Source organism: Spea bombifrons, chromosome 1 (assembly GCF_027358695.1).
Source record: "Spea bombifrons isolate aSpeBom1 chromosome 1, aSpeBom1.2.pri, whole genome shotgun sequence".
NCBI lineage: Eukaryota > Metazoa > Chordata > Amphibia > Anura > Pelobatidae > Spea > Spea bombifrons.
Genome location: NC_071087.1, coordinates 95,822,957 through 95,838,825, shown reverse-complemented (window position 1 = coordinate 95,838,825; position 15,869 = coordinate 95,822,957). Strand labels below are relative to the sequence as shown.

Below are 15,869 nucleotides of genomic sequence, written 5' to 3'. Positions count from 1 at the left end.
GAAACTCCTTGCCTCGGGACGCCCAAACCAACTCCTCCATATGTGAAATAAATTGTACCTTACTGAGCCATATTTGTATAGGGGGGGTTACTTTCTTCCTCCAAAAGATAGCCAATATACTTGACAGAATGAAAATCTACTTATTGTGCTTGAACTCTCCCATCAGCTCTAGAAGACCAAAGCTGGAGATGATGTTTAAGTTTTAAATAGTTGTCTTGATTCTGAGCATTGAAAACACTGAACAAAAAAAATATGAAATCTTATACTTGGCTATACATGTTTTCTCTGTGTGAACTTGAGCAAGACTTAAAAAATGAAATAAAATAACAGACCCTGTCATTTCCAAGAAAACACAAAATTATCTGATGTGGGAATCTGTGAAGGTAAAACCACAATGTTGAAAAATAGAGTTCAAAGCAGTGTAAAGAAGGACATGTAGGAGTTAAAATATTGTTTATGTAACTGATTGTGTGCACCCTGATCAAAGTGCCTAAAAACAATGAATTAGAAACCCTAGTAATCAAAATTAGTTCCAGAATAATAACATGCTAAGCAACCTGAGTACTACCATGCCATGTTTACTAGAGCAGCTTTAGACAACCACCCAGAAAGCTCAGACAGCTCATATGACTTATAGCCCACAGCAGGAATATATTATATTTTTCACTTTTATTATAAAAACTAGGATAACATTTATAGCAAGCATGTGCTCTACTACTTCGAGGCCCCTTTTCATATCTTGCATTGTTTCTAAGTCGTCTATGTAAATGTTTTTGATTCTTCTTTTAATTAGGAAGTAAGACTTGTTTGAATTTCCACTAATTACAACCCCTTTCACACAAATGTTAGAAATTGTAGTGGCCTGGAGGCAAAAAGAATGAAGTAAACTGGATATTTTTGACATCTGCAATCAAGATATTAAGAGGAAAAAATATTTTAATGGTCAACTTTAGTAGATGCCAACTGACTAGTTAATATAAGCATGATTAGAAAAGAATATGCAGTATGGCTTCCTAAGTACTCCCGCCATTTTATGTCAGCAGATTTGAAATAGAGCTTATTCCTTAATAAATTGTTTTAAGATCTATGGACTTTAGCCTTCACAGCTCCAACTCTCACATGCTTACAATTTAGTACTAGATGGATTTGGTTGTTAAATCAAGTTATGAAGTTATCCAAGACACAGTGTATTCAGAGATGGTCATTCTGGCACCTCTACAGACCTGTCTTTTCTATGCTATGAGAATTTTTTGACGCTCTGGCTTTTCGTTTCCAGGTGTGTGGCATTTGATATTGCCCACTAACATGTTCTGCCACCTTTCTCTGCACACGCCTATGTTTAGCGTTTCTTCTCTGTGCAGAAAACTCCAGCTTGGTTCCTCCCTACAAGCCTTGGAGGTCCCCAGCCCATTACACCAATACAGGCTGTTCAGAAAATTGTATTGAGAACAATCTTATTTTGTATGTAACCGCTAGTCCTTAGTTGACTTGCTACCCTTTGGACTAATATATAAAGTAAATAAAAGTAAATTAAAAGTTTGAGTCACCTTCGTAATAATAAACTATAGTAACTAAAAAAGATGTATGCCAAAATGTGATTTATAACAGGTATGAACCCTTTACCTATTTGTCACAGTTGTATAGCTTTTACAAACTAGGAAATTGTGTCAGACATTACAATTGGTTTCAGTGCTTTGAACTTCAAAAGGACATGTTTATATCCGGTGAGTATAAAACTGATAAGGTTTATCTTTATCTTTTTAAAGTCTTTTTCAGATTTTTTTGTATTGTTTTCTGCAATTTCAGTGCTCCCTTACCTTGAAAATGTTTTTTCTTGCCTCTCTGTTCTTTGATGCATCTGTTTGATCTTTCACATGGTAAACCATTGTTTACAATTATTTAAGGATCAAGAAGGTTGTGTCAAAATACAGGGGTGACTTCTAGAAGTGGATAGATTTGTGAATATGTAAAATACTTATTTATTGAGCATATAATAATGATGTTTTATAACTAAAAACATACAACATAATCTGTTGTGTATAGATTTTATTCCAGAAACTCATATGTATCTGGGCCTACTTCAGCATCTATTGTGTAATGGAGTAAAATGAGGGTTTTTCTTTCATTCTTCTCTTTCTATTCTTTCTCAAAGACTGTATTTTAGCCTAGCAAACATTCTGAGCCACTGGAAAAGAGAGCCACGAGGGAAGGACAGAGAACTGCGGGTCCCAAAGAGTAACTCTCTCCCTACACAACTGCACTTGAGTTGAAGTTGATTTGCATCTATCCTATAGAAACTTGTTTTATTTGCCCACTCCATATAACTAATTAATTGTCTTCTGGCTTGAAATTTGATTTTGGGTGACTGGTTGTTTAGCTAATAGACTAAACCATACTTCATCAAAACAGAACCACCATTGATTCTCTAGGAAATGAAAGAAGGATATTTGAGTTGGTGGTATGTTTCAACTTTCCTGCCAAAGGAAAAATTATCTTGCTGACATAATTATCTGTTGACAGAGCAGACAGTGACTATATGGGAGAAGCACTGAGGATGAAAGTCTTCTCTTAAACAAATATGTTTTGTACTTTTTTTTTCCCCTCTAGGCTATTTGAACAAATTCTTTATATTTTTTGTATTTTCTTAAAAGATACACTGATGTGATTCCACATTTGTACTTAAAAATAGACAAAACAGGGCAAATTAATTTCCTCTGAAAAATGATACTGCTCGTAAATAAAAGAAACATCTATACAATCTATACAATGCTTTATGGGTATACCTGTGGAAAAAAGGATGATTTTATCCAATCTAATTTGAATATCTAGGTGGTCAAATCTAGTATGGGTCCTTAGGGGTAAATCCATTGAGAAAGAATAGTTTTTTGGTCCTTGCTGTCAGAGTGGAAAGAAGGTTTGTTCAGCTGTCAATATACCGAAATGTAAATTAAATTGTTAAATTAAATTGTTTAGCAAAAACACCTGTTCTCCACTTCCTGCATTGACTTCCAATTAAATGTCAAACATACTTTAAAATTGGTCTGCTGACCTTGAAAGCCTAAAATAATCAAGGCCCACAGTACCTAAAACCTCCATCTCCCTCTCTTCAGACATCTCATCTGACCATCAGAAGCCCTTAATTTATACGTCTGTTTATATATTTGTAAAGTGCTTTGAGTCTCACAGGGAGAAAATGACTGTAAACATCGCAAATTATTATTATTATTATTATTTGTATCCAGTAATCTGTGATTACTGGACAGAACCAAAGACAATAAAAATATTACTTGGAGACATTTCCAATACATGTGTCCAGTACGTTTGTACCGAGACTGAGGATTGTTCCTAATAATTTGTAACATTTCCTATGTAAGGTAAGGTGGGCCCATCCAGGGAAGCCATCTTGAAATGCTGGATTCTTATAAATTGGTAAACAGGAAAATGAAGTTTTTGTCTTTTTTTCCACACTGAAAACATAGATTACACTAAATAAGCTGACATCAATGAAAACAATGTGCAATAAGGCCATTAAATTAATATTTGAGGACAATTGCTGATATAAACACAGTAGAGTATATGTTGTTGAGGGACCTTCCTAACAGACTAACAGGTAAAGATCGTTTTAATGTTAATCCAAAACATGACCAATCTTCCATAAAGTTTCATATCAATTTCAGTGCAGACCTTGGAATGTTGTATAGTACTTCATTCTTTACTGCCAAGTAGGCCGTCTTCAAATAGTGTTTTTTTTTAATTATTTTGGATGGGTTCCATTACTTATGCTGCCAAAGACTGAAAATGTTATTATATTGATAACATCAAAAATGTGATGTGCTTCCTTTTGTTGTTACATGCATGCCAATGAAATAGAAAAGTGATTAACACCTGTTCTTTATGTGGGATCTATTAACATAATAACAAATGACCATCTAAATTAAGGTCCTCAATTTCTTCAGCTGTACTAAGTTAACTTTACCAAAATCAGCAGTGAATTTGATCAAACATTTTTTCGGTTCTCTTAACACATGACCCTGTGTGTGTGTGTGGGGGGGGAATATCCAAACAAGCTATGCAAAAAAAGCCACACTTAGAGATTCAGATGTTGCACCTTAGAGGACTATATATATATATATATATATATATATATATATATATATATATATATATATATATATAAATATATATATATATATACACACCACTTCAAACTGAAGGAGCACTGTTGCTGTCTGTGGGCAAAGATCCTGGCCTGCCCTAACAAAGGTTAAAAAACAAAATCATTCACTTGCCAGATAACTTAATCTAGGATTAACTTGTTATGACATTAATGTTAATAATTTATCCTAAAGATCTAAAAAATGTTTCTCTGTGTTAGTTTTTTTTATTTTTTGCCAAGTAACAGTGAACAGACAGGAACCAACATTCTTTGCACTTAAACATTGGTGCGATTTATATCATGTCATAGGACAGAGATACCTTTCTCCTGTGTTGGTATTTAGCTATCTGCATTCTTCTATAACTGCTTTGTTTCACTCCATTTACCAATCTCAACATCAGGGAATGTGGAGGAGGTGATCTTATGTTAACTTAAAAAGTGTTTTGTAGAAGTTTGGCTTTCAAAGATACATTGAAAACAACATCCAATTATACGCATGATTATGCTGCTAATTATTACATAATACATTTTGTCTCATTCTTTTGATGGTCACACCCTGGACCTTATTTTTGTAGCATGTGCTCTCTCATTAACTGCTATAATTCCTCCTTCTCCCTCTCTGACCACCACTTCCTATCCTGCTTTCTCACCTTGCTTCCTACTTCTTGCCTAGCCCCCCAAAACTCTGCCTAACCAGAGACCTTAGCTCTATTAACCTTCAATTAACCTCAATTGATATAGTCTCAAACATGTTGTACTTTAACAAGGCTACCTCTCTCTATAACTCCACTCCCAAATCTGCTCTTGAGGATGTAGTCCCAGCTACTACTCGCTCTTCCCACACTGCTGAACATAGTTGGTGAAAGTCTCATTCCATGTTTGACTTTCTGCACTATAAATTCATGCTACGTTCCTACTACTCTGCTCTTAACCTTGCTAAGGAAATCTACTTCACCTCCATCATCTCCTCCTTATATCATAACACTAAACGCCTCTTCAGTACCTTTGACTCCCTTCTTTGACCTACCACAACTTCACCTTCCACTAACCTTAATGCCTCTGACTTTGCCACATAACTAGTGAAACTATCAGATATGAAATAGCTGCACAGTCCTACCCCTGCCCTTGCCCTCCCTTTGACTTTGCATCCTTCCATCTACTGAACTCTCCTTCTCTACATAAAACTGTCACCGATCAGGAGGCTCATGCTCTTCTTCTTTTATCCTTCACGTGTCTCCTTGACCCGATCCCTACTTTTCTTACCCAGTCTCTTTCATCTACTCTTTTTCTACCCTAGCTCAAAACTTCAACCTCTCCCTCTCCACTGAATCTGTCTCATCCTCCTTTAAGCATGCTGCTATAACTCCTATGCTGATATACCCCTCCCTGTGCACAACTGATCTGTCCAATTACTGCCTCATATCTCTACTTTCTCTCGCCTCCAAGCTTTTTGACAGAATTGCTTATACCCATTTAACTAAGTTTCTTAATTCAAACTCCTAACTTGACCCTCTTCAATCTGATTTCTTTGCAGAGTTCATTAACAATAAACATACAGTAAAGTAAAAACATAATGTTTAATAGTAAAGTAGTAAGCAGGTAGTATGCAGGAAGTGGGCATGGGCAAACATTGCTCCTCTACACTGAGAAAAATAAGAAGCTGACCCAGAGATTCAGGAAAGCATGGCTTCACCAGGAAACTATAGGGCACATCTTGAGAGTTCTAAAGTATGCTTGTAACAGGTCTGCAGAATACTGAACTCTGAAATGGAGATTGGACCAGTTGCAGATCCAGCTGGCAGCAAACTGAAGTGGCAGTCCAGTCGGGTAGATTCTGCTGTAGGCACGGCTGTGATGCAAGACTGGAGGGGGGCAGATTAGATGCTGGATTTAAAAGTCCTCAGATGATGAACACCCTAGTGTGGTCCTGCTTATTGTGTTTGCTGTGTTGGACTTATGTATTTGCTTGCCTGACTACTATTCCACCTAGTTATTCTGTGTCTGATTTTCCTACCTCTGCATCATAACTGGCTTGCATGACTACCTGTACTTTCGGTCTGTGGTAGAAAATGTTTTGGAAAAGTAAGTGCAGGGATGTAATGAAAATACGGTACAATGTGCTCTCAAACAATTCTTTCAGTTTTGCTTCTGTAATCCAATTATGGGTGTCTGCTCCCTTCTTGGTCATGGCTGTAAGTGGAGCGACCACTTAAGAAAAGTTTCAGATAAAGCATTGGTAATTATGTAAAATGTATTTTAACTTTTTAGGGTCCATTTCAAATTCACATTTCTCCAATTTAGTGTACAGTCTTTTCTCTCTAAGGTATTGCAAGACCTTTTTAGCATGTTCATGGTGATGTGGAAGATCAGGAGAATGTATCAGGATGTCATCCAGGTAAAAAGTAACACATTTGTGTAAATAGTTTCTGAAACGCTCATTAGCAAACTCCCGGAAAACTGTGTATTCGTATTGCCCTGATTGTGTGGCCATACTGGATAAAAGATTTTGGTGCACTCAGTGCTTACAATTAAACAGGAACTCCTACAGAGCTTTAAAGTTTTTTTTAATTGTATTAAAGGAGACAAACTATTTTAATGCAGAGGAATAATTGTGACATCACAGTTATTCAATGTGTGAAAAACAATGCTCATACTTTAAGATATGCAGCGTCCATTAATAATTTCTCATTTAAATCTGCAGACACCATTATATACATATAGTTTACTGAACTGCAAAATGTAGGATTTAGAAGAAGTCTGTTGCTATGGCCTTTTGTGCTGACCTGGGCTTTTTAAAATATTTCTTTATCTAATCACTTTATCTATGGTTTGGTTTATTTTTACTCCAAATAAAACAGTCATGTTGGTAGTTATTGAATATACAATAAAAGCTTTGTTCAACAGCTGCAGAAAAAAAGAAGAGACTAAGACAGTGTTAGATAGCACAACTAATTCACTGTTAAAATGTCTAAAAGAACATAAAAAGGTTTTCAGACAGCGACATAAATGTACATTAACTGTGTTAATTTGGTTCTTCTGGAAAAGGTTTTGTGTTATGAGTAGCCTGTTAATTATATACCAGGTACCCTAAATGGCAGTTTCAGAATATCAAACAGCTTTGTACTCTGGTAATGAGCTAGTATAAATTCCATAGCAAAATTCCTTTAATTTCCAAATACAAGAATGAACTTACCACCCTTCATGAGAAATAAAATAGGTGTTTATACATTTTGTATTCCCCTGTGTATTCATAGCGAAGAATAGATTTTAAACTAGCATATCGTGATGAATAACAGATAGCATTTCATGAGTCATTTAGGGGTAAAGGTAAATGGATAATCTTTGGCATTTGATACGGATAACCAAACTCTTTTAAAACATAGTGCGATGTTCAATACCTGCAAAACTGAGCATTTTCAGGCATTGTCCGTTTGGAGAGATCCTTTGATTTCACCTGACTATCCTACTGATCACAGCTCCAACATGACTGAACCAGGAAATTCGGGACTGTTGGCGTGTATGCTATATGTCATATATATATATATACCACAGCTGGGTTCAAGGTTCATTTTACCTTACAGTTTTTCTAAATTATCCATGTTTTTTTTTTTCAACACCGTGCCATTTGGGTAGACAAAAGCTGTTTAGGTTGTTTCTGGCTATACTTCCCTTGTTTATATGCCCATAAGGCAAGTTTCAAAACAATTCCAACCACTATGTGAACTCTATGGCCAAAGTTCCCGATCACTAACTATTTCCCATAAATCACTTGACAAATTTGGTGTGTCTAATTATCTGTGGTCATAGAAAAATAAATAACCAAAAAGGACAGGACGTATTTAAAATGATGGCCTGTAAACAGAATAAAAGGAAAATGATTTGGCCAAATCAACTGCTCTACCATAATTTTAAACTGGCACATTTCCCAGTACTTACACTTCTCTTAAATTTCATCCAAATTGAGGAATTTAGCTGTGCAATAAACATAAACCACATGTCTCTTCTAACCACTAATTAAAGAAATGCACACATTTGTTTGGATGCCTTTTAAATAACAAATCTGGTAGAGGGTTACAACATATAGTTTAAATCAAAGGAAGCTGTCAAAGAACTATTTAGACTTAATGTAGGAGGGTGCCAAGTAAAAGCATACTGTGGAATAATAAAAAAAAAAGAATGTCTACAAAGTGCAAATATTTAGTACGAACATTATATATAATAGCTACTCCTCGACATAGACTCGCAATTATCCTAAGACAGGAAAATACATGAATGGACCTAGTCCTGTTTCATTAAGTGTCTCACACTCTGAACTAGATAGATATTAGTAGTATACCTAGTATACTCTTATTCTAGACTTTTGCAGAATCTTGGTCTTCTTATCCGCGAACTGTTGAATCTTTAGAGGAAGTGTCAACATGTTGTTTGGATATGGCCTGAACACTGTCTCCTACACATCTCTGGCATATAAGGGGTTAAAAGGCATATCATGGGGCAGAGTGGCATATAGGAGGGTATAAGACATTTCTGGAGGCAGAGTGGCATATAGAGGGTTAAAAGGCACATCATGGGGCAGAGTGGCAAATAGGGGGTATAAGGCATTTCTGGGGGCAGAGTGGCAACCCTGGGGGCAGATGTGCATAACTGGGGGGGCAGGTTGGCAAATAAAAAAATATACATATTTTGCTCAATCATGGCTTTTATTAAATATGAAAAAATTGTTTACATGAATTAATATTTACTAGTAAAACTTTTTTCCTATAGCAGGGGCATCCAAGTTTTTTTTTGCAGTGGGCCACTTCATCAGAATTGTATACATGCACGGGCCGCACTCATTTTTCACTGTGAGAAAATATGGCCTTTAATAAAATATGCAGATTAAAATAAAGTAAATAACACAAAACCTTTACTTTTCCTCTCACTGATTTCTGGGCCTAGAAAGTTTTGTGACTACAAATTCAGGATTCAGGATAATTAAAAATGAAATAGTTCTATTTATTCTAGGGATCCACCAAAATGAAAATTCTGGACCAAAACGTTCACGGTTCACTTAGCCAAAACCGAAAATGACCCCCCACCTTTAAAAATAACAATAAAATAATAATAAAAACAAAAAAAATAGCAATATGACTTGGCATGATAGAACTGTGCTTGCTGTTAGCAATCACACTCCTATCATGCCAAGTCTGTAAGTGATGTGCAGACCCCATACTGCTGGCAGCATCAATACACAAGGGGGACAGCTAGCTAGGTTTCAGCATGTACTGGCTGACTTGGCATGATAAGAGTGTGATTGCTAACAGCAATCACAGTCCCATCATGCCTAGGTTCCAGCACTTACACATCCAACCAGTAAATCCTGGAACCTAGGCATGATGGGACTGTGATTGCTGTTAGCAATCACACTCCTATCATGCCAAGTCAGCCAGTACATGCTGATACAGAGTGGCTGTAAGTGATGTGCAGACCCCATACTGCTGGCAGCATCAATACACAAGGGGGGCAGCTAGCTAGGTTTCAGCATGTACTGGCTGACTTGGCATGATAGGAGTGTGATTGCTAACAGCAATCATGCCTAGGTTCCAGCACTTACACACCCATGCTATCACACACACACTCATTTATTCACATACTCATTCATTCAAAGATTCATTCCCTCAATCACGCATACTCATTCAAACACCCTCCCCACCCCCTTACTTGCACTCGAGGTGCGGCCCGCGTAAGATCGGTTGCCCTGGCTGCCGATCTTTTGCGGGCCGCACCTCCAGGTCCCGCGGGCCGCATGTTGGACGCCCCTGTCCTATAGGGTAGTCTTATATTCAGGCTTTTTGTTTTTTTCCTAAATTAATATTTAGATTTTGGGGGTCGTCTTATAATCAAGCAAATACGGTATATATATATGTGATTCTTATAAGCTTTGACGTTGGTGTACTGTTTTTTTTTTTTATAGCAGGATTCTACAAAAAGCCATTGAAATGATGTTCACATGGCTGACATTTTAGGATCATTTTGCCAGCTTCCTAAGTCTCATGTAGTTGGAACTGAAACCACCATTAAAATGGCTAAATAGTAAATACCGTATTTGCTCGATTATAAGACGAGGTTTTTTCCAGAGCAAATGCTCTGAAAAATACCCCTCGTCTTATAATCGGGGTCGTCTTCTAATCAGACCCCAAAAAAATGGCTGGGGCCATGCTGCTTACCGGTCGCGAGCAGCGTCTCTTCCGTTAGAAGCAGGAGGACAGGAAGCTTGTAGCTTCCTCACAGAACTCTATCTCCCCCTCCCTCCTCTGGGGGCGGGGCCAGAGAAGTTGCTGGTACAGCCGGTCCCCTGCAGAAGTCTTCGAGTGAGAGATCTGCAGTTCAGGTAAGGGGGTGGGGGAGGGTTTTTGGGTAAGTATGTGTGATTAATGTGTGTGTATGTGTGATTAATGGAATGAATGAGTATTTAAATGTTTGTGAATGTGTGTTTGTGTGTGATAGCATGGATGTGTAAGGGGGGTGGGGGTTGTAGCATGGCATAGGGAGGCTGTAATCCCACTACTATCATCCCCAGGTTCCAGCATGTACTGGCTGCCTTGGCTTGATAGGAGTGTGATTGCTGTTAGCAGCAATCACACTCCTATCAAGCCAAGGCAGCCAGTACATGCTGGGTTAAAAGGCATATCATGGGGCTGAGTGGCATATAGGGGGTTAAAATGCATTTCTGGACCTCCAGAAATGCATTTTAACCCCCTATATGCCACTCAGCCCCATGATATGCATATATACCTCCAGAAATGCATTTTAACCCCCTATATGCCACTCAGCCCCATGATATGCCTTTTAACCCCCTATATGCCAGAGTGGCATATAGGGGTATAAGGCATATCATGGGGCAGAGTGGCAAATAGGGGGGGTATAAAGCATTTCTGGGGGCAGAGTGGCATAACTGGGGGGGGCAGGTTGGCAAATAAAAGGAAATTTAAAAAATATATTTACATGAATTAATATTTACTGGTAAAACTTTTTTTCCTATAGGGTCGTCTTATATTCAGGCTTTTTGTTTTTTTTCCTAAATTAATATTTTGATTTTGGGGGGTCGTCTTATAATCGGGGTCGTCTTATAATCGAGCAAATACGGTACATCATCTCCCAACTGCAGAGCACTGGCAGCCCTTCAATCAATTACTTTATTTTTGTTTTAAATTCTGGTTGTGCTGTGAAGCATGACTTCAAAAGTTCTCAAAGCCTAGACAAAATAGATAATGAGTATAAGAGAAACAAATGTAATATAAAGTCCTATTAATTCAACAGATGCATTTCTGTGAAAATACTCCTTGAAACATAGATTTATTGGCAAAAATACGTGACTATGTGACACAGTGACATACTAAAATAGAAATGCATACATTTTCCAGCTCTCAAATCCTGTAGTAACTCACAGTAACCAAGTTGTTGATTTTTGATGCCAAAGTTCCAGGGCAGGTGGTTCCAATCACTGATTTGTGGCGGGTTTACTTTCTGGATACCACTTGACTTAACCCCATAAGGACACTATATACCGTATTTGTCCACTGTGTCACGGACAGTAAGACATCTACTAATTTTCTATACACAGTAAATTAACCCCTTAATGACAAAGCCCTAATCAATGGGTTTAGGGACCACCCATTGTCCTTAAGGGGTTAAAATGTAAAACTGGAGGTGAAACAGACATATTTAGACATTGTTTAATCACAGCTAAAGCAAATATATTTTTTAACCCCTTAAGGACAATGGGCGGTCCCTAAACCCATTGAAAACTATGCATTTTGAGCCCGTACATTGAGTTTGGAATCACCTCATACTCCCGTGGTTTTAAGCGATTCTTTATATGTATTCACTGGTATTGAAAGGTGCATCACTTTTTATAAACTATAATATTTTAAAATTTGGTATGTTGGGGTTGCATCTCTCACAGATTCCAAAACTGCCCTAGACGAGTGTATGTTCCTGAATTGGAGATTACCTACGCTCTACCACTTTCATGCAATCATATTCCCACCAACCACTTATAAAGCAGAGGATAAAATGCTTGTTTTAATAGTTTTGAACATAGAGTTTTTCATTTTATTTTAAATATTAACTGGTCAAACGTTTTAGGGATGTTTTCTAACTTTAATATCTTTTCAACTATATCTTTTTTTTGTTTTCGCTGCTCATTTCAAAGCTGGATTTTCTTGTTATACCATTTACCGTTAAAATAACACATCTGCCATCTTGAGGCCGAAACATAGTATGCATCATGTTAACAGCTGTTAAACACCCGATTGCGTATTTCCATCAAACAAATGATTTGGTAAGGAAGGTAATGGTGACCAAATGGATGAAATATATCAAAATACAATACAGAATATACTTAAGACAACTAGAGCGCATAGATAAAACACCTCATCCAGAGTTTACATGGTATGTAGATCTGCTGGACCTCATGGTGACTCCGGGTCTTGTCACAGAAGCACCTTTGTTGCTGTTGCACCGCTGAGCTTTAAATCATGTGAGCATGAATGTATAAGTGTGTGAGAGCATGAATGTATAAGTGTGTGAGAGCATGAATGTATAAGTATGTGTGTAAGCATGTGTAAATTTGTGTGTGTTTACATGTGAGTGTATATTACAGTGGGGGGGGGCAATCGATGGCACAGATAAGCTGTTTGAGGTGTTTGCTTCACATTTAACCTATCAAGTCCTATTGCTAAAGTGTTCACCCTGACAGTGCCAGAGTAGATAAAACGCATGAGAAAGTTACTATCGAGTGTGTGATAGAATGCGATTTAAAAAAATCCTGTCATTGCTAAAATATTATACAATGCATGGAATGCTTAATTTTGTAACTATGTGGGCTTTTGCTAGGATGCTCTTTTACTTTAACACGAATATAGGGGCGCATGTACATGTGGGAAAAAAATAAAGAATAATAGTGCAATAATGTTAGATAAAAAATATAGTGTGAATGTGTAGTGGGTGCACTCACAAAGATACAGATGGTATACAGGCTCTTCGGAATAAAATGTTCTTTATTTCTTCTATTTCTAAAAATCAATATAAAAGAGAAAAGGCCAATGGTGCAGTATTTTCCTGTGATATTATAGGAAAGTCAGAATGCACTTACAAGATGGTAACTACTTTTATCTCCGGACTTCAACTCAAAAAGTCCGGAGATAAAAGTAGAAAATCCAAAAAACTAACTGCTAAAATAAGTAGTCCTCAGGTAATTCTCAACGCGTTTCGCCTCTCGGCTTCCTCAGGAGAAAATAAGTTCAGCTTTTTATCCGCAGTGAAGGTTTTGGCGAAACGTGTTGAGACTTACCTGAGGACTACTAATTTTAGCAGTTCGTTTTTTGGATTTTCTACTTTTATCTCCGGACTTTTTGAGTTGAAGTGCCTGGCAAAATCTACTATCTTGTAAGTGCATTCTGACTTTCCTATAATATCACAGGAAAATACTGCACTATTGGCCTTTTCTCTTTTATATTGATTTTTAGAAAAAGAAGAAATAAAGAACATTTTATTCCGAAGAGCCTGTATACCATCTGTATCTTTGTGAGTGCACCCACTACACAGTCACACTATATATTTTTTATCTAACATTATTGCACTATTATTCTTTATTTTTTTCCCACATGTACATGCGCCCCTATATTCGTGTTATTGTCTGTTGAACACTGAGAGGAGTGTTGTTTGGGCCGCTGCACTATTGTGGGAAGTATTTTTAACTCATTTCTTCACTTAAATTTTTGATTCACTACCTGGTGTTTATCTTTTACCTTTTGGTGTTGCTCTTTTACTTTAACAGATAAATACAGATATAATCTTGTAGTGGCTTAAGTGTCCAGGGCATTAGTTTGTCTACAGACACCTAAACAATTATTGTACATGCTTAACCGAGATACGATACATTGCTCCTAATGTACATGCTAATGTACTCTAAATACCCAATTTAATTCTGTCAATTTAATTTTGTCTTTCATGGAAGTTCTGTCTACCTAATATTCTGGGTCAACTTAGCCCTTCTTCCAGGAGACACTAGCCAGTGTATCCCTAAACGCCTCCACAATACTTCCTCACCTGCATAAGCGATGTATTCCATATTTTTTTTTAATTTTTATTATTATTATTATCTTATTTTTTTTTTACAGTCTTTATCCTGCAGTTTGTCCTTCTTTGTCTAAAGATGGAGGCACGGCAACTAACTGAACACTTGGCTCTCTTTACGTGGTAGGGTCTTAGGGTTAACAGTCCAAACTCATGCAACCTACATTGGCAAGTACCTATGTTTTGTCTTTGTACATCAAAAAGCAATGCAAGCTTTACACCTTATGGTTTGATAGTGTACACATAATTGAATCCTGCCAGCTGATAGAAAGTATCAGATAGTACATTCACGTCACTGAAGATGGTAAAGACTGTAGCATTTTTATAAGGTAACTGAATGTTTCACACGTTAACTGCATTTAAGTCCTATGATCTGAATTGGAGCATAGCACACCTGCACTACACCAAAAACTATTCACTTAACAATATTTCAAAAAACCGTACAAATACTAAATTATTTATTATTGTTCCCGTCTTCTAATGTTCAGTAATGTTTTTGAATACATAAGCGATGTTTCTTATAATTAAGACAACCATCACACAGAATAAGGTCCTTTGTAATGTAATTTACTGTATCAGCAGTATTTTCCCCCCAACATTCTCTTTCAAGTCAAGGCAGACATAAATTATCTCTCAACAAAATATATATCAACTTTTTTTTCCTTGTGGTGTGTTTTCTTTCAAAGTATAGAACATATAATATGTATATAGTTCTCTCTATATATAGATATAGTACAATTACCATAGAAAATAATTGCTACATGGGACAACAGATCAGGTCAGGTCACAAAGGTTAACAGTCATAATTAAAATGTATGTTATTTCATCTTTTCGGCAGGTCACTCTAGGTTCCAGTAGTTGAAATGTCCATATATCCAGTAGCCTTCACTCAACAGGTCATTGAGGTGTTGATACTGGTGAATCCTTCAGGCTGCTGAGTGCTGCATGTATCCTGAAATGCAATCTGGACTCCATTGAATAGTCTTTGTAATTGTATCTGTAATAATAACAAACATATGGTATTCGGATAAATATATAGACGTTTCCCAAAAGATTCCAAGAATCAGATAAAAGAGAACGCAATTTTTTTTATGTGAAATACTCAACACAAGAGCAAATCATGAGAGGTTTCAAAGGTCCAGTCCTGAAATGTACCCTGTAATCAAAAACTACTAATGATAAAGTCAATAACCAGCTATTAACCTTGAGGATTAACAAATATGATGCAGTTTACATCCCTGGTAGATTTTACTAAAAGGTGTTGGTAGTAAAATTTGAGGTTTAGTGAAAGGAAATATACTTTGGAACAGGCCAGCACTTTGCATCAAAATCACTCTTTACAAATACTGTGAAAATGCATAAACAAGTCTGCTTAAAGTGGTCACCAAGTTACTTGCTCAACAGATTTCATTCTTCTTGTATTAGTCTACATCCCTTGGTTTCCTTCCTTCCTTCGACTGTTTTTTCTTTTGTTGAAACTCCCTTAAGGATGATAGACTTGGGGGGGGGGACTCACGATAGGGTTCACATCACATTCTAAAAGAAACAATATGGCTGGCTGGATATAATACTAGTAGGGTATATACAGTGATCA

General features: G+C 36.9%; 1 protein-coding gene across 3 annotated transcripts in view; it reads right to left on the bottom strand.

Annotated features, from left to right (window-relative positions):
* Window positions 1-14,821: 14,821 nt before the first annotated feature.
* The window catches only part of TTC39B (tetratricopeptide repeat domain 39B), a 38,668-nt gene continuing 37,620 nt past the window's right edge, over window positions 14,822-15,869 (bottom strand). For all 3 annotated transcript variants that reach the window (XM_053465930.1, XM_053465929.1, XM_053465931.1), the window contains one exon: window positions 14,822-15,272. In XM_053465930.1, the coding sequence (XP_053321905.1) occupies window position 15,272 (1 nt within the window). In that variant the 3' untranslated portion in view covers window positions 14,822-15,271. The remainder of the gene's footprint in view (window positions 15,273-15,869) is intronic.